Raw genomic sequence first — 26,671 nt, 5'->3', positions numbered from 1 at the left:
CGCTACCACAGATGGAGCCCCTGTGCAGACGAAAGACGAAGTATGATATCGAGTCGCAAGAGGACCTGGTATCTAGTCGAGGCAAGCCTTGATACCGTGTCGAAGTCAAGACCTTATACCATTCTGCGGTTACTGTTCTTTTTCCTATACACAATACACAGTGCTCTCACCATTGACGCGTGACCTATACAGTGTATGTTAGAGGTATAGGGCATTTCCTAGTTAACGTCACTGTGTGAAAAAATCAGGCCAATATTTATTGTACTCTCTGAAATTCTAGAAAATATAGTTTTGTAACATGTCCTAAATTTGTAGCTAATTTAGATACTTGGAAATATTCGCACTTTGGTGTTTTAGTAAGGAAGGCACGGCATGGCCTGCAAAATTCCCTGTGTAAATCGAATTCAACTTTTTCAACTCACTTGTAGAGCGCTCTCTTCCGAAGGGCATTAAAGCTAAACCACTTGACGGATATTTTTTGTACTTGCTGTCAATCAAGAATAATGTATACATTACATGACTCTAGGCTAAAAACTGAGTAGGTGGAGTATCTGCAATTCTATTACCCCCGTGACCCATTATTCAAAATCTCGCACTGTGATTTGTTAAAACGCGTCACGTGAGAGTCCATTGTTCTTCAATAATGGGTCGATCGCCGTAACACATTCTACGCACAGCATTACGCTTGGTTGCGCGTGCATTATTTCCGCGATACGCGCTGCCACCTTGAAGTAAACAACTTGAAATATTTGGGCAAAAATGTGATATTTTCTCTTTAAATCGCACTATTTTGTGGTAATAGAATAGATATAAAGGGTGCAGCATTATCCTTTACACGCAAATAATGTGTCCTCGGCAGTAAAAACGTTCAAATAATGGGTGAGGCGCATACGTTTTTACTGCCTCGGACACATTATTTTTGTGTAAAGGATAATGCATTACCCTTTATTTCTTAATTAATGTTCATATATCCCTGAATATGTAAATGACAGATAACAGCAAAAAAAGCTCCCATATCTGTCCATAACTTTGGTCAGTGCAGCGAGTCAGCGGATTTCAAGTGGGTGATTATTGATTGGCAAGTGCCATATTTGGGCATAAGTTCAGTCCACCATTCAATGTGGAGGATAGACAAGACTTTATAGATTGATTTTGCTGGAGTAGTTTACTCTTATCCAGGTTTAAGTACTGCAAAGGTCGAATCATGTTTGCTGTGCAGCGTAACTACACTATGCGAGTCGAGAGTGGACATGATATCCAGTCGAGAGTGGTCGAGAAGGGTCCCTCTCTCCGGGGCGACCATCTGACGAGTCGGTGACACAGTGATAGAGATACCCAGAGCATATATTGGGCAATACCGTTACCGTTATGTGTGGGTATAGTACAACCAGTGCGTAGATAGCGTACTGTTGTTATGCGGCCCGGCTCAAGAAGAAGTACTCCGCAGATTAAAGTGCCTTGGACTTCACACCTCTAGTCGAGTAAGGCTACAATGTTCATTTTGCTTATGTGTTTTTAATAATAAGTAATAACATACCTTTTGGGTCGTTCCGGGAATGTGTGGTGACCAGAGCAAGCTTCGTTTTCCTTGCAGCACTCGATCATTCCCTGCACATACTTAACGTATTGAGCGATCGTTTTGTGCTGTTCTTGGCTGCTCTTACAAAGTCTGTCGTCCATATGTAGACAGCAGAGAAAGGGATTTTTCTATTGTCTACACTCTAAATTTCAAGGATTTAAAATAAATCCTAAAGGATTGTGATTAGGGACCAATCAAGTATTAGATTTAAAATTCAATCTTTAAGCATATAAAAATCAATTTTAATTTTAAATCTAAAATTGATTGGTCCCTAATTACAATCCTTAGGGATTTATTTTTAAATTCTTGTAATTTAAAGTGTATGGATTAAGCCAATCCCCCATGTAATGGGACAGTCGAGTAGTGCCAAATCATTTTTTTTACCTTTCCTTACCTATACACCTCTTTGTGATATCCTGGGGCGCAAACTGTGTTGGCCAATCGAGGCAAAACCCCACCCGGAACCCCCACCTCCTTGGGCACCATAGTGTTATTACTTTGGGTACTTTTGTACAAGGTGTCTCATAAAAAGGTTACAAAAATAATGAGCCACACTTTGCGATGATATAACAAAACAATGTCATTTTTTTTTCAGGTATCATTTATTCATCCTTTTTGTAATTGCTTATTAAGTTTCAACTCTGTATCTTAAAAGTAACTTAACTTATGAGCGCAAGATGACATAGGTGTGACTAATCATAAAAATATTGTATAACGGAAGTTGAACACAAGCACATCTTCATATTCATATTTTTTCTTATTGCTCTTTGTTTTCTCTTATTGTTTTCATAAAAACTTATTGCACGAAAGAATCACATTGACAAATTAAATATTGCATATCTTAAAGCATCTTGACTCTTGCTCTTGGTGATAAAGGAAGATGGTCATTAGAGAGGAACACTTTTTGGTGAAGGCATTTCTGCAGGCTGTATCTCCATCAACATAATGAAATGAATAACAATTTGCAGTTAGGTTTGTTTGGGGTTTTTAAGTTGAATTCGCTGCTGTGTTATATACTGTAAGAATATTTTCCATTTCCTGACTGAACTCTCGAAATAAAACTGAACAAATTTAATTATCTGTTCAACAGAATAATATACTGGGTCTGACATACTATGGCTGGACCTAGAGTTTAATAACAAGACTCGAAAACAGATACATCAAAGCCTCAAAAACTACGTGTGGCCGATATGTAAGTCATACTTATAATCAGGAAATGCATGGTTTACTAATCAGTCCAAGAGAACGCCAAATATGGATCAGGAGTATTACATAATAATACCCTGCTATGACAATAGCTGCACTAGGTTAATCGTATAATCTCCTTATGTGGTTAGCATGGCTGGACCAGGAAATCCACAAGGTCAGCCAATGTATGTACATGTATTCGGTACATGTGCCATATCTTTTACAATGGGTGATAAATTTCTGGTTTGTTTTATTTCAAAACGCAACATTCGATATTCTAAAGCTTGGTCCAAATCCAAGAGAAGAACCAACTCTAGTAATTTATGTGGTTTCAAATTATATCAGACGTTGCCTTTTTGATAGAAATGGTGTTTGTTGATGTGCACAGTTTCCCATTAGATCATAACATGCTGTTGTACATCCAAGGTCAAAGGTCTTTTAATCCATATTTGGCGTTGTTCTGGGACTGCTAATCTTAAAGCCATATTGTAACATTTGTTGAGAAGGACGCCCTCTCTGTTTTTGGACACGGTTGTAATATACATTATTAAATGCACATACCCTACAAAAATCAAGCTGCAGTTTCGTCGAGATTTTGAATAAAACGCAAGAAACGTCGTTTAATTATTACGATAGAAAAAATGTTTCATGACATAGTACGTACACAGCGTGCGGGACGGTTATGTACACTTCAAAGGACCGTGCCGTAGCATAACCAACGGAGTGACACGCATTGGCGGCATCGGAGCTGGTAGTAAATTCCATTTTTTTTTTTTGCTTTACCTCAGTTGTTTGGATCAAAATTAAAAGGGGACATATCTAGAAAGTAAAAGCTAACGTTTTATGGAGAATACTAATTTATTATGGAGAATACTAATCTATTTATATGGAAATGCTACAATAATTATGGCTTTATTAATCTGGGTATAGTGAATCCCATGATAGATCATCGTCCTCCGTTGAATCTATTTTATCATTGTGCGGTGTACCTTCTGATAAATGTGCCTTATCGTCATTATCATGACATTGCCTATGCTCATCTCCTAAATGTTGTAAATCAATACCACTCTTAGATGAATGTCCTACTTCCACTGGTTTTAATGCTGCAGCTTTCGCTAAATCTGTGTTATCATCATTGTCATATCCATATGTATCTGCTGCTAAATGCGTTATATCGCAAGTACTACCAGGTGAACTTTCATCTTCTACTGAATCTGTGGTTATATCATGACCTTTTTCGAGTGAGCTTTCATCTGCATTTGTGCTGTCTTCACAAGGTGTTACATCACTAGATGTCTTAACACTCATTGAGTCTGCCGCAACAACTGAATGTTTGTTTTTATCCTCATAAGTATCCAGTTCTAAGCGATATATTAGGTCGGGGTCGGACACATGGTACACTCTTTCCCTCGCAGTGAGCAGTCCGGTCACGCCTGATTTCAGGTATTTCTTGCTATTTTTCTTGAATATCTTTTGATATTGTTCTGTGACAAATTCTGTGACATCGTCTATCTGAACGATCCACTCCTTTCCATATTTTCGTAAAATCTGCAAAATCAATAAGCTAAAGATTAGGAATCATGCAAGAACAAACAAATCCGATTGTGAGTCCGATCAGCCACATGTAGTTTGATTAAGCTGTCAAAGTGACGATGTAACAGGATTAATACGCTGTCGAAGTTACGTAATAATTGGATTAACTGCCATAGCAATAGAGGAATACAATTTCTTAATAGATCCCCCTGCATTGCAAGCAGGTTGCACTCAGCACCTGTGTATGTCTGCATAGATTGAATACAATCCCGCATTTTTCAAAAATACTAATCTACACAGGTGCGATTGATCAGCCTCTCTTTGGCATCTATGGTTCAATGCATAAAAAAATTATGTACCGCGTGAACGTTGTAGTGCTGGGCGAGCTATTCATAAATTGTATTCATATATTGCTATGGTAATTAATCCTGTTACATCATCACTTGGACAGCGTATTACAATAGCAATAGATGAATACAATTTTGAATAGATCGCCCTGCACTACAACGTTTGCGCGGTACCTATGCATTGAATCATAGATGTCAAGAAATGCTAATCACTCGCACCTGTAAGATTGGGTTCTTTGAAAAGAGTGGTATTATAGGCATCCCGTCTTTCAGACATGGATGTCTAATTATAGGATAAATGTGACGTGTCATGTCAAAAGGAGACACTTTTGGGCAGGTTATCAATTTTGAGGTTTTTACGTCGTACATATCTTAAATATAGAGATATTTGGCTCCACACCGCCGTTTCCCCCAATGAAATCGGACATTCCTAAGCGAAGATATTGAGTTCGTAAGTTATGGTATTAAAAATTTGGAAATTGAGATATCAGCCTTTAAAAATATTATTGACAATGTTGAGAGTAGGAATTACCTTGAAAAATGTCTCAAAAAATACAAGATGCCAGTTATATTCCGGTCTGAAACTATCAGACAATCTTTTTAACGTTAATAACATCACAAATTCGCAACAAACCCAAATTGTGAAAAAATCACCCCGGGCAGAGTTTTGGCTATTTCTCCATTTACGATCCTGCCCAAAAGTGTCTCCTTTTGACGCGTCACAAATCATCCTGTCTTGACCCTAAAACAAGGTTCATACACCCAATTTATCAATTTGTGGTAAGAATTGATCAATATCAATTGACATTGTTTATATTACGATGATCTCCAAAGTATTGTGAAACTATTCATAGCTCTCAATATCTAAGCCGCTCTTACTTATGTTTTGTATGTATTTGCTATGGAGCAAGCAGATGCATGATGGGATACTCCCTTCAGCTGCTGTTTATTACGATAATAAATGTTACATAGATACTAACCTCCCCCTTTAGACCGAGCTGTATGGCCCTCCTGTACACTCTCTCGCCTGAGGGAGCATGATCCGGATCCCACTGTAAACGTACACGAATCGTACCATGCTCTTTAGATTTCAGTAACTAAAAACAAACAGATTTATAATATAAATCTATTAAGATTTGAAAAAACAAAAAATTCTAAAGTATATCCGTTAACCCTGAATTGTTTTATTAGAAACAAGCCACGGTATGGTAAATATATGTCAATATAACATGTCACATACACTTTAGTGTAATTAATGTTGTAACAGATTTGGTCTAGTATAGTGTCGCGTTATCAATTTCCATCTGAAAGACAAAGGTACAATGTAATATGTGGGGTGCCCGCATCAGTCCGGAACGTCTTCAGTCCGAAATGTCCTCAGTCACAACAGTCATCAGTTCGAAAATGAAATGCACTATTTTAGTTCGAAACGTCTTCAGTCCTAAACGTCTTCACTCCGAAACGTCGTCACCCGCGTCGTCAGTCCGAATCTGAAAAACACGTCGTCAGTCCGAATCTGAAAAACACGTATGTAACCATACAGAAATGGCTTGAAAATAATCCATATATGGGGTCACAAGACAACTTTCATTACTTACTGACCGCCCCTCGGATAGGTTTCTGTGGGTCCCACGTGACAAGAGTCGACGTGACCATCACTCTAAGCAGTTAAAATCACGTGACCAAAATTATGTCATATTAAATTTCTGTTTCAACAACCGACCGTGCCATGTTTAATCTACTTTTTAGTTTTACCAGGCGGTTGCAATCGCCTCGATAACCGTGTTCCTGACCAACTGAGGCCACACTGATATTTGTTTCACCAAATGGGGCAACCATAGCAACAGAGTAGTCCTATATTCACCATGTTCACCTAACATGCTAACACTCGAGGGCTTAGAGCCAGATGTAGCTATGTCACAATGTTACTCATTCCGGCAACAAATGGATGGTTAATCCTGCCCTCCATAATAAATGCAAGTGACTTTGGGGTATATGCATGGTCACTTTTAAGTTTAAAAACAGTTAGCATGGTTAGGTAGACTCGACCATGTACATACCCCAAAGGCAAAGTCACTTACATTATATTGTAGAGGGCAGAATTAACCGTCTATTTGTTGCCGAAATGAGTAACATGTAATTGTGGACATAGCTAATTCTGGCTCTAAGCCCTCGCACTTTTCTCTAATACACATCATCATTTAATGGCGGATTGGTAAAAACAAAACTTATCACAAATTATGAACAAAGATTAAAACACAAAATGCGTCTCAAAAGGCAGCAAATGACCTAACAATCGTAACAATAATTATTATATTCATAATAAGGCACCAGAAACAAATTTGTTCGATCTTTGGATCGACCGTCGATGATGATTCGATGCTTGTTATTAATTAACTATCAACTAATTAATCAGAATAAAATTCATATTGGTCAATATCACTTCAGGCAAAAATATTATGTTATTACAATTAACAGTAGTTTAATTAATAGATTTCATAGATGATAAGGATAGACCAAGCATAGATTTTCGATCGAAAGATCGAACTAATTTGTTTCTAATGCATAATAATATATCTTACTTACCTTAGAATTGAATGCGTTAGATAGTATTTCATTAAACCTAGCGCGGGTCAATCTGATGGCTAAGACTCTGTCTTGGTTCTTTTTTCTAGCCCATCCACATCTGTACATCATCCACAGGAAATTAGTTTTAATCCAAGACATCCGATCAAAACTGAAGTATTCCCCACCAAGTCTGAAAGATTATAAGATATACAGTCCACAACTTATAAAGTTCCCCCTAATACTTTTTAGAATAAGTTAAAACATATTTTACGAAATGTAAAAATGTAAAAAGATAGCCCTATTTGTTTCACACCAATTTATAGCGTCACACATCATTGCGTTCAGTCACAATTATTGTGTAAGAAAAGAGGCTGTTTTAAAAGTTGCATCAGAGTCCATAGCAGTCAGGGTTTCTTTAACAAACACTTAGGCTTGGCCTATACTGTATTGGGCTATTCCAGATAAAACATGCACCCCCCCCCCCTATAGAGGGCAACGGAAATCCAGATTTTTTGGTGGTCTTTGGGGCTTGGAATTCCAGCCTATTCTACTTATGCTGTTCCAAATTCCAGCCTATTTTGCCTATGCTTGGTGCAAAATTTCCAGATTTTTCCACCATTTTGTTAGTCTGAAGGCATAGAGGGTTTTGGAATTCCAGGTTTATTGTGTTTATCCTTGGTTGGATTTCCAGACTTTTTTGCCTCTGGTCAATAAAATAATCCATATTTTTGTCCATTGAGGTGCTGGAATTCCAGATGGTTTTGTTAGTAATTTGTCAGGATTTCCAGCCTTTTGTGCAAATAGATATCAGGAATTCCATTCTCTTCCAGGTTAATGCAATTTGTCATTATGTATGTGCATAATGTATGTTGGGGGCGTTTTCTCCCCCCCCCCCCCCCACAAGTTGGTGGTACTAGTAGTTATAATCATCATGATTGACAGCCCAAGTGACCATGACAACCAACATTCTTCAGTTCTTGTTGAGTAAGCTCTAATTATTAGTAGGAAAGAAAAAGAGGGTACACCAACTTGACGGAAAACAAGTCGCAGGGTGGCGAATCAGACCCCTCCCCTGCTCAGTTGACAGATATGTTGTGACAAAATTTACAATTTGCATCTCCTTTTGGCCTATTTTAGACCAAATTGCCGCGCTTTGCGCGCAATCTTGGTAAAGCCATTTGAGTGAGTAGATCTGCGACAATCATGTTGCCTTGCCCACAGGACCATCAAAAGGTAAATCCGGCCATATACCAGGTATATGATATACACATTTTAGGCTATTCAGTTGAAAGACATACACCCTGTATGGAAGACATTACTTAAGTCTCTCACACAGGGGGTGTAGATTCCAAATGAAGTCACCCCCAAGAAAATGGTTGCCCTGAAAATAAGCCGTTTCTTTACTCAATTAATGAGAGTTTCATTGAGTAAAGAAACAGTTTAAAGCAAGTGCACTATCTTAAGTTAATGAAAACAAGTTCACAGAAAGCAAGCACACTTCGCGAGGGGTTTATTTTTGCGGATTTCGCGAATGGAGTTCCATCCACGAAATTAACACCTCGCGAATATATATAATAATGTATTGCAAGTATAGGGCAAAACTAAGCATCACGAAAATAACAATTGCAAAAATGTCTCTGTAACTCCAAATCGCGACAATAACTGTACGCGAAAATTACCACTTGAACAGTAATTTAGTACGAGCAGAGAAACTCTCTGGACTGACCTTTCACAAGTTCAACAAAAGTCAATACTATTACGTAATTGTTTGTTCATGGGACATTGCACACATAGATAGTGCACACACACTTCATCCATGCAGTACAAAGTGTTATCTGTTTCCAAATTTACTGTGTGCTTTATTTTAGCAGAAGGATCACAGAAGAGTGATCCTAAAATGCCTTCCACCTAAACTAATTACAAGAGCTCTTCTGCATTGAAGCTGGCTTCCCCTTTTAAAGGGAATTTGTATCTTCTTCTTTTATTTCTTGCATAAAAGTGGAAAATTAAGGGCTGGGGTATGAACGTTTAGACAGTATTTATTTTGGGACATTAGAGCACATATGACATATCGAATTGCATTCTGAATACGAAGAATGTCATTCTGATATCAAATAATTTTGATTTTTGAAATTCGCAATTTAATACACATTTTATGGCAAATCATTAAAATTGATATTTTGATATTTAACAGTACTTGAAGTAAACTTTATAAATCTGATGATTTATACTTAAAGTTTATGTAGGTGGGATGAAAAGCCGACGATCAATTGAAAATTTTGACCTTTCGTATTGAAGATATGGATTTTTTTCCCCAAAAAAAAAAAAAAAAAATTGGTCCTTTTGGGAAAATATTCTATATCTTCATTATGAAAGGTCAAAATTTTCATTTGACCGTCGGCTTTTCCTCCCTGCTACATACACTTTAAGAATATATCATTAGATTTGTATAATTTACTTCGAGGACTGTTATATATCAAAATTTGAAAAATATCAAATTTTATAATTTGTCATAAAATTTGTATTATATTGTGATTTTCAAAAATGAAAATTATTTGATATCAGAAAGACATGCTTCGTATTCAGAATACAATTCGATAGGTCTGAGGTTCTCTCATGTCCCACAAAAAATACTGTCGAAACGCAATAAACGCTCATTTTAGATCCCTTAAAGTTAACATATTGGCAATACAATTTGCTTCCTCCTCTTAATGATCAATTTTGCATTGTAGAAAAAATAAAAATGAAAAAGTTCTCCCCTTTTTAGAGTTTTTTTTTCTGTCAGTGTCGTTTTTAGCTGTGGGCCTACTATGGAGTGCAGCCTGTAGTGTAGAGGTGTATCTTACTGACTTGCTTTTAATACTGACTTTCTAACCTTTTATAATTTTGGCTCTAAAATCATAATTGCAAGACTCTGAATTTGTAAAGCGGCTATGTAGACCCTACCGAATACTGGCCACTCGTCCTTTATACCGTATTTAAATAAAAGTCTCCCCTCCCAGGCTCCCTCCATAAAGTACCACAGGGCAATTCGCAAAATAATACCATAACATGTGTGATATGCTGAGGAAGCCTGATTACCTTTTTAAAATAGCTGAGTGGGAGGGTTTTCAATGAAATATTTTTTCATGTCAGTGAAATGATGCCATTTGCCCCCACATCTCATATGCACAGTTTATCCCTTACATACCCTGTGTCTTGAATAGCTATATAGCCCAACCCTGTGGTTAAGAGGCTAGGAAATAATTCCTAATATCTCATACCCTAGTTTGTATGCCTTTATCTAATCTTGCCCCACATGACAACTTACTATTTAGCCCTTAAACCCAGCAAAGAGTCTGCTCAGTGTAGGAATTTTTAGCCTTTTTTTATAAATATGTTTGCAATTGGCTTATAGCCATCACATGCTGACAATGCACATAACTGATTGGTTAATCAAACTAGCAGGTCATGGTCAGGCCTAATCACAAAGTAAACATATCATCTGTAAATAAAACTATGCAGCAGGCGACTTACTTCAGAAAAGGTTCAATATAACTACATTGCATAAAACTAAGTCCATTATCTATAGTTAATTGGTCAAATGTTTATTGACTCTTGTAATAACCCATGTGTAGTAACCTGTATAATATTAGTGTTCATAAAAGCAGGACTATGAGACAAATATCCATGACCCTGACAAAAACTAGCAAGAGCAAATGGCTGTGTAATTTGTTTACTTTAGTAATATTCTTGCATACATGTACAATTTTCATTTAATTTTATTTATTTATTAGACTTTATACTTCGTAGTTTATAGCCAAATTTGTTTCCTGGAGGTGGCTTAATAAAAATTCCTTTAAAAAAGGAATGGGGCGCCCAATGTGAGCTTGGTCGTGATGTATTGAATTTCATGGTGTTTAGATTTGGTATTATGATTATTATCTCATGAAACCCGGTGACACCTCATTATAGAAATCAGACCTGTTGATAGGTTGTAAGAGGGGATAGCCTTTTCCAGTCACGAATTGGGCCAGAAAGTTTTGCTACTTTGCAACGCAATAAAAACCCTAAATGCAAAATGAGATCCTGTAGTGTAGGTGGCTTCGAGGTGGCTTAAAAAACTAAATGCAAAATGAGGTTTAAAAAAATATTGTTTTTCAGAGTCAAGACACACGTATCATTATTAAGCCTCATATCACTTATTTATTGTCAAATAAGTGCAGAGTAGGTTAGATATGAATATTACATGTTAGACCAAAGTAGCTCAAAGTATATGTACTATACACCTGATCCGTGAACTTATCTTTTTTAAAGACAAATTCTTGTTTGTGTAAAAACTGAAGCATCATAATGTGTAAAAGAATATTTGAATATTAACTGTACATCATATATAGCGATTCGTGATACCCAATCATGCTTCAGTTTATGTGGTTTAGGAAGCAGAGAATTTATTTCAATTTTATATACGCCAAAATATTTTCTGAATAATAAAAATTAACACTGAATTGATGGCGGAAATTTGATGTAAAATTTACGTAGGTCCCCACTAAAGATTACTGTTTCGTCTTTATGGGAATTTAATCTTTTAATATCTGAAAGAACTTTGGGGACCTACGTGGACTACGAATCCAGACCGTCTTACAAGAAAAATGGTAGGCTAGGCTCCCTACCTTGCAGGGCACGTGCATGCACGAAATGAATTGTGTATGTATCATAGGCCCCTCGTATTGTTTGTATGCGCCTGAGAATTAAACAATATTAATAGGCCTAATGGTAGCTCTACACATTAATGTTTTTAAGCAGATAAAATTCCAAAATACGGTACATGATGCAGTCATGTCTACAGTGGAATTCACCATGACCTTTGCAGAACTTAAACCCCATTAAAAGCTATTAAACCAAGATAACACTCATTGAAAACAGCTCAACTGATTAAATCATATCTTCTCTGGTTAAATACACACAACATATGTTTCTGCTTTACATGTACAATGGAGCAATGAGCTGGTATTATAGTTTCAGTTGGGTGAACGATTATAAAGCGAACGCTAGAGAACAATTCTGTGTGGGCTTTTGTTTACGAAATGAGACAATACTCTGCTTATTGTTAACCAGCGTTCTTGAAAATGAGAAGCATGGTGGTTTGCAGACTTAACACGGGTTGGAAATAATTTCTTCATATTTTTTGGTGTTATCTGTCGTTTACATATCCTTCCTAAAACACCAAAGTACGAATATTTCCAAACATCTAAATTAGCTAAAAATTTAGGACATGTTACAAAACTATATTTTCTAGAATTGGCCGGTTATTTTTCACACACCGACGTTAACTAGGCAATTACCCATACTTCTAACGTACGCTATTTGTAGAGGTTACGCGTCAATGGTAAGAGCACTGTGTATTGTGTATAGGAAAATGGACAGTAACTGCAGTATGACGTGTTCTGTCTTTGCTTGTCACGTGGTATGTTGAAGTAATGAAGTAATTGAAGTTGTGATTATATGTTCAAATTTTCAAGATGGCCCAACAAGTCAGTTGGCCGAGCGGTAAACAGGGTACCGTACAGGCGCTGGTAATATGTCGATACTGTATACATGATAGCGGTGCAGCGTGGGTTCGAGCCCCACCTCTGCCGAACTAAATTTCCTCTTTTTTTTAAATTTCATATTATGTTAGGAAAATGTGGCTGGGGGAATTTATATATGACGAAGAGTGGTGTGGGTCGATAGGTTCATCCCCTGCAATGGTGATCCCCAGCCCGACTTGGGTCTTCACTCTTCATTCTAGCTTGTGCGAAGATTTTGTTTTATAGGCCTATTTGTTTAAAACAGCATCACACTCACTCCCACAGCCCACACCCCCACACACAATGCATGCGCATCACAGTATAGACATATGATATCCCTATTATCATTGATTAAATATTTTGAGCTCAAAATGTAGAAATATACACTTTGAGCTCATCTTATAATAATAGCTATAACAGGGCAAGGAAAGAACTAGGTCACTTTATTATTACTTGATTCATGTCGTATTTTATTCATAGGCTACATGTCGTATGTATACGACAGGGTTCGAGGTTTGAGGACGGTTTTACTGCCAAAATGGGGGGAAAATGAAGTTCATGTTATCATAACATTATACATGTTTTCTGGACTAGAATTTTGTGCTGAGTCCATTTCTGAAGTTTTTAATACACAGGGTATCACCATTTTAAAGATATGTAACAAATTCTAAGCGCATGCTGTTTTTACGAAGAATGAAAATGAAAATGTTAACCAATCCTGTATTTAAAAAAAGTTACAGAGCATTATTACTTCAGTTAAATTTGTTTTGAATTTATAAATATGTTAAACAAACTATAAAGACTGCTTAAACACTGTTCTCATGTATGAAAATGAAATGATGTTGGTACTGAGGCCCCTGTATTCCTATACATTTAGTAAACATATAGCGGTCATGCAGGTTTGGTGTCAAGACAATAAATCTATTGATGTCTAAACTCATAAAGAAATGATGTTCTTAAAGTGTTAATGTATAACTGATTACCTTTACACAATCTTAAAATGTTTATACTGAAGCATAGCACTTTATTCACCCCTGACATCAGAAATGGCTAGTTGATAGCGCAACTGAATATTGTGTGATCTAGCGGCACGGGCTGCATCAACTTTATTTTCTGATAAGTGGTTGATGTGATGAGCTGGTACAGAACTAAAGTTCTCTTCACCATACCACTTGACTATTACTTGATTCTGTTTCAGTTTTCTCAGGATAGAACTCTCAGATGTTCAGGTACATCAGTTGGGGAAATGACTTTAGCTGGATACCAGAAGCAACCATGCTTTGCCCATACTACATCTCCCGGTGTGAAAGATTCTTCATCATCGGTGGTCGTATTATCATCAGATCATCCCTTTATAATTACATATTTGAGGGCACAACATGAAAGGCATTGACTGCTCTTCCTGGAATAACTTTTATGGGTGTGACCTTTGGGTTTGAGGGGTTGATACATCAGAAAAGTGGCGTGAACCTCAAAATGGGGTAAAATCTGAGTCGTAAAAAAAATTATTTTGAAAAAAGTATACATGGCATCATTTCACAAATCTAATCGTTTGTGGGGATTGGTGAAGTGCACAATCGATTAACTTTTCAGAGCTGTACCTCCATCAGTTTTTCCGAAATAATGTTTTTTACAATTTGCCATATTTTTTTCACGCTTAGGGGTAGGGGTAACATTTTTGCAATTTTCTTCAATTTTTCTAAAATGAGGGGTTAATGAGGTCTCTAGCCCCTTTACATCAAATTTTATGGCGAAACTAAGATACAAATCTCTCGAAAATGACCTTTTTTGGGCTTCGTTTTTTCACTTTCAAGTTCAACTTTATCCGGGTATGGTATACAAAGTAAGCAATGAAATCAATTAAAAACAGTTTTATTTGAACAAATAAACCATCCGGTAATACAAAATAGCAGAGAAAGACAACATTTATCTATATAGTAGAAAATATTAGGGATTAAAAATTAATGGTGAATTTTTTTTTCACCTAAAACTGGTCATTTTCAGTAAAAAATGGCCATAAATCCATGTTTAACCCCAAAACGACTTAAGATACAGTATTCTAAGTTAGAAAAATTGAAAATTCAGACATTTTTACCTTAGAAATACTATATATGCTCATTTTTAGAAGTATTCAAGTTCAAGTTCAAGTTCAAGTTCAAGTTCAAGTTTTATTTGATTTCATCTCAATTCACAAAAAGTTATACAAATGGAAATGCAAGATAAGAAATACTTAATGATAATTACTTATAGAAATACAATATAAGAACATGAGCAGTGAAGAGATGTGGATGCCGCAAAGACGCAGAGCGTGAAGCTGAATGAAAAGAGAAGCGTATGATTCCTTCACATTAAGATAATTTGGACAAGATCGGAATCAAATATATTGTGCCAAATAAATTAATGGGGTATGGACAGACTGAACAATACAAGACAGGACAGGACGAGACAGACCCAAGAGAGATGGAAAGTTTGAAAATACCCTTAATCAGTTGTGGTATAAGATTCGATTAAATAATCTTTAAGTCTATGTTTGAAAATAGCCAATGTTGGAGACTGTTTCAATGATTGGTCGAGGGAGTTCCAGAGCAGGGCACCCTGAATCCGAAGGATATTTTCAGCCAGCCTGGTATTGGTAAGGCTTACATGAAGGTCATTCGAAAAACGGGTGTCATGGGTGTGGATGTCTTTGTTGGTTATAAAATAGTCTGGGTCAGTAGTATGAGATGGTAGTTGGTCATGAAGGTAATTGAACATAAATTGGGCGGTTTGGAAAAAGTACAGGTCTTGGATTTTAAGCGTCCTGAGAGACTTGAATAAGGGGTCGGTGTGGGCGAGCCAAACTGAATAGGTACATGTTCTGATAATTTTCTTCTGCATCAAAAAAAAGTGTATGGAGATGGGAATTGTTTTTGTCAGCCCAGATCATGGCACAGTAATTAAGATAGGGAAAACAAGAGTATTGTAGAGAGTGATCAAAGAATCAGGGGAGAAAGGGTCTAACCTTCCTAATGATACCATTGTATTTCGAGACAATTTTTGTAACATGGGATGTGTGTGATTTCCACGACAGGTCGTCGTCTATTAGAATGCCAAGAAATTTAGTTACATTAACTTGTTCAATTAATTTATCATCAATGCAAATTTTAATAGTTGACGGGGAAAGCGGGTATGTTTATTTTAAATAACATGAAATTAGTTTTTAATATTTAGAGAAAGTTTGTTTAATTTAAACCAGTCAGATATAACATTAAGTTCTTTATTCAGCTTAGACTCCAGTGATTTTTGGTCTTTATCCGAATAAATTATATTAGTATCATCTGCAAACATGATAAAAAGGAGATTTGGAGCGCATTTAGGGAGGTCATTAATATACAATAAAAAGAGTAGGGGGCCTAAGATCGAACCTTGGGGAACCCCGCACTCAATTGGCAAGGTGGAAGAGCGATGTTGATTAAAAACAACAAACTGCTTCCTATCATTCAGGTAATTTTGAATCCAAAGATTGGCAATTCCCCTAATACCATAATTATCAAGCTTGTTAATAAGAATTTGGTGATTTAACGTGTCGAATGCTTTGCTTAAGTCTAAGAAAATTCCTACCGTGCAAAGCTTTTTGTCGAGAGATGTGACAATTTTATCATATAATTTATTAATGGCCATATAGGTTGAAAGTTTTGGCCTAAAACCAAATTGGTCACTGGTAAGAATGTCATGTTTCTCGACAAAGTTAATGATCCTTTTGTAAATCAATTTTTCAAGAATTTTTGACAACGCAGGTAGAATGGAGATTGGCCTGTAGTTATTAAATAAATATTTGTCGCCGGATTTAAAAATAGGGATTACTTTGGCAGTTTTAAAAATTGATGGAACAATGCCAGTAGAAATGGAGTTATTGAAAATATGAACAATAGGACCGACAATTTTAGGCATGATTTGTTTGAGGAGGTTTGAACTTATACCGTCAACGCCACAACTGGTGCTAGATTTGAGAGATGAAGAAATATCTAGCACTTCCTCTTCCGTGGTGGGGGATAGGAAGATACTGTGATTTAGTGAATTTGGATTGCTGAATTTGGTGTTATTGGGCGGAGGTATTTTTGCAGCAAGGGACGGACCAATGTTGGTGAAGAAGTCATTGAGTTTATTCGCAATTTGGACAGGGTCTTTGATTTCTGAACCATCACTGTCAATGAAATGAGAAGGTGGCTTGGAGGATTTATTCCTGCCAAGAATGTGGTTAAGGGTTTGCCACGTCTTCTTCATGTTGTTTTTGTGGGCATCGAGCTCAGCAGTGATATGATTTTTTTTGGAGACTCTAAGGAGATGATTGAGTGTATTACGGTATTTAGTATATTTAAGTTTATTGTCGTGGCTGGGATTTGATCGGTATTTCCTGAAAAGTTTATCTTTAGTAATTATTGAATTAATTAGTCCTATGGTTATCCAGGGTTTCTTAGGTGTTTTACGTTTAGATTGCTTTATTGATTTGATAGGGCAGTGGATGTTATATATTTGAGATAACTTGTCGTGGAATTCATTAAATGCGGTTTCCGGATTGTCATCCTTGTATACACTATCCCAGTTGGTAAGCGACAGACCGTGGAGAAATCCCTTGATGTTATTGGGTTTTAATTGACGCGTTTGCCGCGTTTGGAAATCTGAGCTGGGCCGTGTTGCGTTACTAGAATTGATATTGCGATTTTTTAATGAAAAGATTGGAAAATGGTCCGAGATATCGGTAACTAGCACGCCAGAATCAATGCGACCCGAAGGATCATTAGTGATGATGTTATCGATGATCGTTGCAGAAGTTTCGGTAACACGGGTAGGCCTATCAATGGTTGGAAAAAAGCCATGTGAGAAAATCAGATTAATGAAATCGCTGACATAAGATTTGGTTTCAAATTTAAGCAAGTCAATATTGTAATCTCCCATGATGTAACAGGGTTTGCTTTCATTATTAACTGTATCAAGAACGCGTGAAAGCTCGGTATAAAAAGAGTCCAGGATGACCGCATCAGGACGATAGATAATGCCAACGATTGTGTTTCTTTCGAGAGAGGGGTTTTTGGAGTTGTTTATCTCAATGAAAACAGAGTAACAATCTGGGCAGTCGATGTTGAGGTCAGGTCTAATTGTATAGTCAATATCGGGATCAATAAAAAGGGATGCCCCGCCGCCGTTACGGCCATGACGAATAGAGTTTATAACACTATATCCGTCACCGACGTCAACTAAATTAGAATCATCATCAGACCTGAACCAGGATTCAGAAAAGCCATAAATGTGGAATTTGTGATTGATAGCGGAAAGATAATTGGTGATGTCGTTAGAGTGTTTATTCAAGCTGCGGATATTATGATGAAATAAGGAAAGCTCAGGGTAACTGTTGCGCGCGGTTTTTAGTTTGTCATTGAGATCGTCACAAAGGTAGTAGCTACAATGGGGCTTTGAATAGAGTCAATATTACAGTCATCATCAGAAGTCGTGGTATGAGGGTTGAGGGTACTATTGAATTTAAATGGGTCAAATCTGGGTCCGTTAGACAAGTTGAACATAAAACACAAAACAGATAATAACACAAAATTAATATAACTTTGTATAACAAAGTTATACAAAGTTAAGTAAAATTACAATTGAGCACATCAATGTGTATCAAATACACGATGGAACAGCGATTGCTCAAAGATCTTAGATAAACTACAAAAATTAAACTTACAACAACTTACAACTGAGAATGATTTTACAAACTTACTATTTAAAGCAAGAATAAACAAGCACTGCTTGTGGAGCATAAATGCCTGGAATGTTGGAAAGTAATTTTGCAAAATATGATAAATGAGACCAAGTATAACTGGACGTTTTAAGAGTTGAATATCCAGGTAGTGGAAACAAATAACAATATAACAGCAAAATATAACACAGTGCGGAGGGAAATCAGGGTTGCAGTTAAATATGAAAGGTGAGATTCTTCACACCTAAATATTTTTTTCACACATTTGGCAGTGAAACCGTCCTCAAACCTCGAACCCTGTCATACGGACGTTGAAACTTAAAAAAGTAACAGTCCCCAACGAATTTAGATATGAGCTCTTTGATGTCCACTCCCCAATCAGGGAATTCCTTTTTAACAAAGGAGCACCTGCGTAGTACAAGGTACTGCAGCAAGGTTGCACTCGTTCTACTTGATGTGGCTTCATGTATTTATCATGCAGCCTATTATAAATATATCTATTTCATTCAAATACAGGTATGTATTTAATATAAAAACAACATTTGAGGCTTTAGGTATTTTAGTCTCAGCTCAAACCAAAGTAAGAAAGTTTGAATTCTTATGTACCGTAAACGTTCGCCTAATGGCGCACATGGCTCCTTTGCCTTGGGGTAAATTTCATGTACAAAGAGAGAGCTACCTCCTCTAAAAATCACAACAAGAATTAAGGGTGTGTGCATGCCCTTATTTGCTGGTGGGAATTTTGTGGGAGAGCGCTTTAAGTTTGTGTCTAAAATACCAGTTATATCAAAGGGGCCCATAGCGCCATTAGGCGAACGTTCTACGGACTTCCATTGACAATACAACAATATTCGTGTTGTAAAGTAGGGTAAAAAGATCTAGGCCTCAAGAAAGAAAGAACAGGAATAAATAAAGAATAATTAAGGACATAAAGAAAGAATTTTGCCCTAATGAATTTTTAGAAAGAGCTGAAGCAAGAAACTGAGTTTCACAATACAATCATTTTATAGTTCGAAATGTGTGCTGCCGACAGAGTATGCGTCCCTTTGTGTGGTTCAGTTCATGGACCTAAAGACCCGGTTTAACAAGAATGTTAAAATTATGTTACGCCAATCAAACATTTTTTAGGCCTAATATACATTATATTATCATTGATTAAATATTTTGAGCTCAAAATGTAGAAATATACACTTTGAGCTCATCTTATAATATTAGCTATAACAGGGCAAGGGAAGAACTAGGTCACTTTATTATTACTTGATTCATGTCGTATTTTATTCATAGGCTACATGTCGTATGTATACGGACGTTGAAACTTTAAAAAGTAACAGTCCCCAACGAATTTAGATATGAGCTCTTTGATGTCCACTCCCCAATCAGGGAATTCCTTTTAACAAAGGAGCACCTGCGTAGTACAAGGTACTGCAGCAAGGTTGCACTCGTTCTACTTGATGTGGCTTCATGTATTTATCATGCAGCCTATTATAAATATCTCTATTTCATTCAAATACAGGTATGTATTTAATATATAAAAACAACATTTGAGGCTTTAGGTATTTTAGTCTCAGCTCAAACCAAAGTAAGAAAGTTTGAATTCTTATGTACCGTAAACGTTCGCCTAATGGCGCACATGGCTCCTTTGCCTTGGGGTAAATTTCATGTACAAAGAGAGAGCTACCTACTCTAAAAATCACAACAAGAATTAAGGGTGTGTGCATGCCCTTATTTGCTGGTGGGAATTTTGTGGGAGAGCGCTTTAAGTTTGTGTCTAAAATACCAGTTATATCAAAGGGGCCCATAGCGCCATTAGGCGAACGTTCTACGGACTTCCATTGACAATACAACAATATTCGTGTTGTAAAGTAGGGTAAAAAGATCTAGGCCTCAAGAAAGAAAGAACAGGAATAAATAAAGAATAATTAAGGACATAAAGAAAGAATTTTGCCCTAATGAATTTTTAGAAAGAGCTGAAGCAAGAAACTGAGTTTCACAATACAATCCTTTTATAGTTCGAAATGTGTGCTGCCGACAGAGTGATGTAACATTTTTATATTGATGCTGCATTTGTGATTTTTCTTGTGTGATTTTTATTGATTCTTGTGATTTTGAAAATATATAATGAAAATAAAAGCACAGGGCACTTTGTGTCTTGTGGGAAAGATTTAAAAAAAAGTATGCGTCCCTTTGTGTGGTTCAGTTCATGGATCTAAAGACCCGGTTTAACAAGAATGTTAAAATTATATTACGCCAATCAAACATTTTTAGGCCTAATATAGAAACTAGTAGGCCTACATACCACATATTGTTATTGAAAACCTGTAAGGAGAACAGCAACCCTTCACAAAAGAGAAGCTTAATTTTAGTGGTTACCTAGGATACCAACACCAGTGGCGTGCGCAAAGGGGACAGGGGGATGTGCCCCCCCCCCCTTTTGTCAAAAAGATCGGGGAAATAATGCACCCAATCGGGGGAAACTGGGGAATTAGTTATTAAATTTTAAAACAGTCAGAGAATCGAGACCCCTGAACCAGACTTTGAAAACCTGCGTATGTTACTGCCAGGCCCGTACGCAGGATTTTTTTTTTGGGGGGGTGCTGATTTTGAAAAAGTGGACTTTTTTCCAAAGGGGGGGGCGATTTTGTGAAATGTGGACTTTTCCCCCAAATTTGGACCTTTTTGACCAAAAACCATAAAAACCTGATTTTTTTGCTCGCTACGCTCGCAAATGCTTCAATTTGGGGACTTTTTGGATACTTTTGCAAATTTGGGGAGGTGCAGTCGCACCCCCGCCCCCCCCCCTGCGTACGGGCCTGGTTACTGCCAAACACACGCCTTGGTGGTGGGCCTATACATGTAAAACATCATAGATGACTTGGAATAAATGCAGATAAAGCAAATATAATGTAACCTTTACAACAATAAACACCTACTATACACGCCTAAAATAACTCTAAAAACCCTAACATGGAATTCAAGACTTTTTGGTAGTCAATTAAAAAATTCCAACTTATTTGTGTAATTTTAGATACCCTCTATAGAGGGCGATGGAATTCCAGATTTTTTTTGGTAAGTCAATTGAAAATTCCAACTTTTTTTTGATAATTTTTAAAAACCCTCTATACCCTCCATGGATTTCCAGATTTTACATGCACTAAACAGGGCCGGAAATCCAGGTTTCTTCCTCAAGTATGCTTTGGAATTCCAGACATTTTAGAGAAAAAAAATTTTGCCCTCTATAGGGGGGGTGCATGTTTTATCTGGAATAGCCCATTGTTTGAGATCTGACTCCTATGGACTCAGATGCCACTTTTAATACTGTTTAAAACGGTCTCTTTTTTTTACATAATGAAATATTTTTCGATTTATTTTCGACGTATATGTATCGAATTACAATTTACAAATATTTGCAAAATGTTTAGGGAGCAATCGTTATTTATGGCAGGGGGAATGGGCCTTCTTCATAATATTTGTTCTATTTGCTATTATTTATTTCGCCCCCCCCCTTACAACTGACAAATATTTCAGGCCCCCCTGACAGTTTTTTAATAAACTATTTTCAAAATATAACTTCGACGCGACGTGTATGTTTTTAATCAGGTTAATATAGGTACACTATTAAAATAGGCTGTATATTTCAATATACAACAATATTAATGAGTGCCCAAAATATTTAAGTTTGCACGTCAGGTTGGGCAATACGTGAGTTCTTTTAGATATTCCGTATTTACAATATCAGTTCCTACATGTAATTTAAAAGATAATGCTAACATACACCATAAATAGAATGAACAAAAGCGCATAAGCATTGGTAAAAGGCCGCTGAGAAAACTTGAAAATAATGAATAATGAAATAGTTGCCTCATTTAGAGCTGAAAAAAATGGGACGCTAAACTCAACATCAAGTTAAGTTTCAATAGCCTAATATATACGGTAACCTTAAGGGCTGGGGTATGAGCGACCTTGAAGTACCGGTATCTGGAGAGGGGAAGCAATGAGTTACCCCAAATCACAGCGGCAGGTAGTGACTGGGCCGCCGAGTGCTAATATATATTTATTTTGGAAGGTTCGTGTTTGTTTTAAATTTTGGGGCGTTTTTCCAAAATTTGATATTTTTGGTGATATTTCAAAAAAGCGACATGCCAAAGACAACTCTTTGGGCACATAGTTTGTTATTGTTATTGCAGTTCTTTTCCACATACCTACGTTAACATTCGATTGGGTGATTTACTAATATTATATATTTTATGACTGCAATTTGGCGTTTTCAATGCGTTTTACACGTATCATGAAATTAACGCAAATATCTAGTCACGCTGCTTTTAGAATTTTTACCTGATCGTCGGCTTTTGCAGGCAACAGAATGCAGATCGGCTCACGATAGATGTCGTATTCCTCTATGTGGTTCACTTATTGGTAAAATGAGTTTGTATTCCTTGTAACAACACACACATTGCCGTCTGGTAACCGGGTCTGGTACTGATTTTGGGACAGCCATAGACTTCAGCGCCGTATCAAATCTCATAAAAACCACGACGACTGACGACTATGTGTTTATGTTTCCCGCACGAAAGCTTGTGTCTACATCTATTACTATACTTCTTTGGAAACGTTGACCTTTGACCATTCTTTGTATAACGCCCTGATATGACCTTGATATGTTCGCTTGATTGGGTACGTTATAGCATCCATTTCATTGAGGTATTAGGACTTGGTCAGTAGATAATACTATACAGGGATACAATAGTTTAACATGGTGTGTGAGCATGGTGAAAGACTCATTATTGATTAGGCGCGGACATATTAAAGGCACAGGTCCTTTGCGTGTATAGCAGAAAATTATAATAGAATGTGTGAATAGAATGTTTGGAATTTTGCAACTAAAATACTAACTGCATTCTGCATTATGTATTTATTTATTTATTTAGGCCTATGCCTATTTATCTATTTACTGACTTATTTATTTTATTTATTTGGTATATTAGTTAGTAGGCCTAGTTTAATAGTAATATTCCATGATAGGCCTACGTCGGTTTATTATTGATTGTTGATAACTTGACAACTTGATTAATTGATCGATTGATAGTCATTTCACATTATATTCCTAGTTTATAGGCCAATTTGAATAGTATCGTATAAATAGACCTATCAGTATTGATTTATTCTATTCAGCAATATCAAGGATTACTATCAAACTTCTCATAGCTAATTGTCAGTTGGCTCAGTGGTAACGCAGTAGGTTTTACAACACGGAGGTCCCGGGTTCGATTCCCACCTCTGCCAATTTTCAGGCTGAGAAAAAAAATGAAATTTCTGGACTGCAAACTTATTTGGCGCGCGATCTGAGCTGGTCCTTTTCTGGTGGCTGTGTCTGTTACAGGCACACTCCCTCTGCAATCAAACCAGGTTCACGCTCATTAGACCTCCCTTAAGGGATCTGGAATGAGCGTTTTGAGCGTTTCGACAGTATTTTTTTATGGAACATGAGAGCACCTCAGACGTATCGAATTGCATTCTGAATACGAAGCATGTCTTTCTGATATCAAATAATTTTCAATTTTGAAAATCACGATATAATACAAATTTTATGACAAATTATAAAAATTTGATATTTTTCAAATTTGGATATATAACAGTCCTCGAAGTAAATTTTATAAATCTAATGACGTATTCTTAAAGTGTATGTAGCTGGGAGGAAAAGCCGACAATCAATTGAAAATTTGGACCTTTCATATTGAAGATATGGATTTTTTCCCCAAAAAGACCTAATTTTTTTGGTGTTTTGGGGAAAAAAATCCATATCTTCAATACGAAAGGTCACAATTTTCAATTGATCGTCGGCTTTTCATCCCACCTACATACACTTTAAGTATAAATCATCAGATTTATAAAGTTTACTTCGAGTACTGTTAAATATCAAAAGTATCAATTTTTAATGATTTGCCATAAATGTGTATTACATTGCGAATTTCAAAAAATCAAAATTATTTGATATCAGAAGGCCATTCTTCGTATTCAGAATGCAATTCGATATGTCTGATGTGCTCTAATGTCCCACAATAAATACTGTCCAAACGTCCATAGGGCCTATACCCCTTCCCTTAACCCATACAACATATGAAAACATTTTCATAGTAGGCAAACATGTGTGCTCACATTAAAGCTTTAATATAGCCCATCTTGATACCCTTCCAGAAGAGTGATATTGATTCAGAGTTATACCAATTTTAAAATGATGTATCAGCATAAGCTACACAAGGGTGAAAGGGTGATGTTGCAGAATTAAAAGAAAAATGCATATTTTTAGATAAGATATAAAACATGGAATTGCAAGCTTGGTTTTTGTAAAAGAGATTAAATATCATACTCCAGTCATGTAAAATACATTAATATCTACCCCCTGTAATAACTTTTGTGTCACCCTGAACACTTAAATATTAAAATATCACATTTATTCTTTATACAACTGGGGAAAAATCGGACCCCCCCCATTATTATTATTTTAAATTACTTATTTATTAGTTATTATTTAACATTATTATTAATTATTGTTAATACTAGGTATTAGTATTAGTATTATTTTTATTATTAGTATAATAATAACAACAATAATAATAATAATAATAATAATAATAATAATAATAATAATAATAATAATAATACTAACAATAATAATAACAAATAATAATAATAATAATAATAATAATAATAATAATAATAATAATAATAATAATAATAATAATAATTTTTTTGTATCATCATTATTATATCTATTTATTATTATTATTATTATATTCTTATGGTACTCTACAGTGGTTGTACTTGTATTCGTCAAAACAAGCGAAATTAATGCATCCTCATTTACGTCACCTGCTTAATTATTCATAGGTACATTGAACGGTTGACATACATTCATTACCACTTCGAATAAAAATACACCATATAGGCCTAAACAAATAGACGGGCAAATAGATCTATAGGCTATTGAATCGTGAAACGCTTGGACAAATTTACCATGAGATATGAAAATTGGAAAATTATTAGTAATTTATGTATTTCATCTGCTATATATTGCTTACTTTTGATTTTTCACGGCATAATCAGCGATATCAGAGTTAAATGCTTGATACACAACAATAGTATCGTCATCGTACTGTGCCAGTATATGTCGTCCCCTCCACGGCCAAAACGATTTATCCTGTGTACAATATAATTCTGTTTGCCACTCGTGTATATTTCCTCCAACGGCCATGATTGCAGAACTTGCTCTGGTGTGAAATTATCAGTATACTATACTAGTACTGTAACTTGCACCATACATAATTATATCATAGACCATAAATGGTCTATGATTATATTTAGACGTATTACGTACCTGATTGCACCACACTGCGACATCCATGATAGGTGGCAACTACGGAAAGCCATATCGGACATGTTTAAGAATGATGTCAAACAGTGAACAGGACCAGGCTTGGGGTGGCCTTCTGGTCACCCCTCCATAATTCGTTTGTTTGATATTGCCTTTGTTTATTTGTTTTTTTAAATTCATACTTGTGTGATTTCATGTGGATTATGGGGAAAATAAAAAATATCTTGTATCTTGCATTACGCCTTCTTCTGTATTGTGTCACAGTGCCAACGGGTACACTATCCGCGAGAAAAAAAAACGCGTAAAAAGGGCAGTTTTTCGTAGGTAGGGACGATACGCGAGTATCGTGTTTAGGGTGTCAAAAACATGTAGGCCTAGGCCTAAAATTGGAAAAAAGGGTAGCAAAATTCCAATGTGCTAATACCCGGAAGTATGTAAATTAAAAATGCATTTCGTGATCCACAGCCTCATCCCCCCACTTTTCTAAAAAAAAAAGTTGAGATATTTATACCACTGGAAACCTCTGGCTACATAATGTTTATGAACCAAAAATTTCTCAAACGCAAAATGTGGAATCAACTGAAATTTTGGGAATAAGCTTTTTTCGTGGATACCTACTGAAAAATGTCATAAAAAGAGGATGCTAGGATCACAAAATCCTCCTTTAATAGATCTAGAGATAAATATGAAAGGAATGATCTTCCTAAAGCATGTAAAAATTTGTGGTGGAAATTTGAAATTTTCTCGAAAATCCTTGATCCATATTAAGGTTGTGAAATAACACAGCAATCCTTTAGGGTATGA

At 36.2% G+C, this 26,671-nt stretch overlaps 1 protein-coding gene across 1 annotated transcript; it reads right to left on the bottom strand.

Moving 5' to 3' along the window:
* Nucleotides 1-3,470: 3,470 nt before the first annotated feature.
* LOC140162619 (uncharacterized) lies at nt 3,471-25,785 on the bottom strand. The gene is made up of 4 exons (XM_072185886.1): nt 25,575-25,785; nt 7,234-7,405; nt 5,628-5,744; nt 3,471-4,315 (listed from the first exon to the last, which is right to left on the bottom strand). The coding sequence occupies exons 1-4, from the start codon at nt 25,745-25,747 to the stop codon at nt 3,683-3,685; spliced, it is 1,095 nt and encodes a 364-aa protein (XP_072041987.1). The 5' UTR covers nt 25,748-25,785; the 3' UTR covers nt 3,471-3,682.
* Nucleotides 25,786-26,671: the final 886 nt, after the last annotated feature.

The sequence above is a fragment of the Amphiura filiformis genome, chromosome 10 (genome assembly GCF_039555335.1).
Source record: "Amphiura filiformis chromosome 10, Afil_fr2py, whole genome shotgun sequence".
NCBI lineage: Eukaryota > Metazoa > Echinodermata > Ophiuroidea > Amphilepidida > Amphiuridae > Amphiura > Amphiura filiformis.
This window is presented reverse-complemented; position numbering and strand designations above follow the sequence as displayed.

What these genes read in the sequence shown, in the direction of transcription:
- LOC140162619 (XM_072185886.1), bottom strand. Translation starts at nt 25,747, where the DNA reads ATGGCCGTTGGAGGAAATATACACGAGTGGCAAACAGAATTATATTGT. An exon ending in CTAACGCATTCAATTCTAAG is followed by an intron (nt 5,745 to 7,233) that starts GTAAGTAAGATA and finishes GTTTGTTTTTAG; the next exon opens with TTACTGAAATCTAAAGAGCA. An exon ending in AGCTCGGTCTAAAGGGGGAG is followed by an intron (nt 4,316 to 5,627) that starts GTTAGTATCTAT and finishes TTGATTTTGCAG; the next exon opens with ATTTTACGAAAATATGGAAA.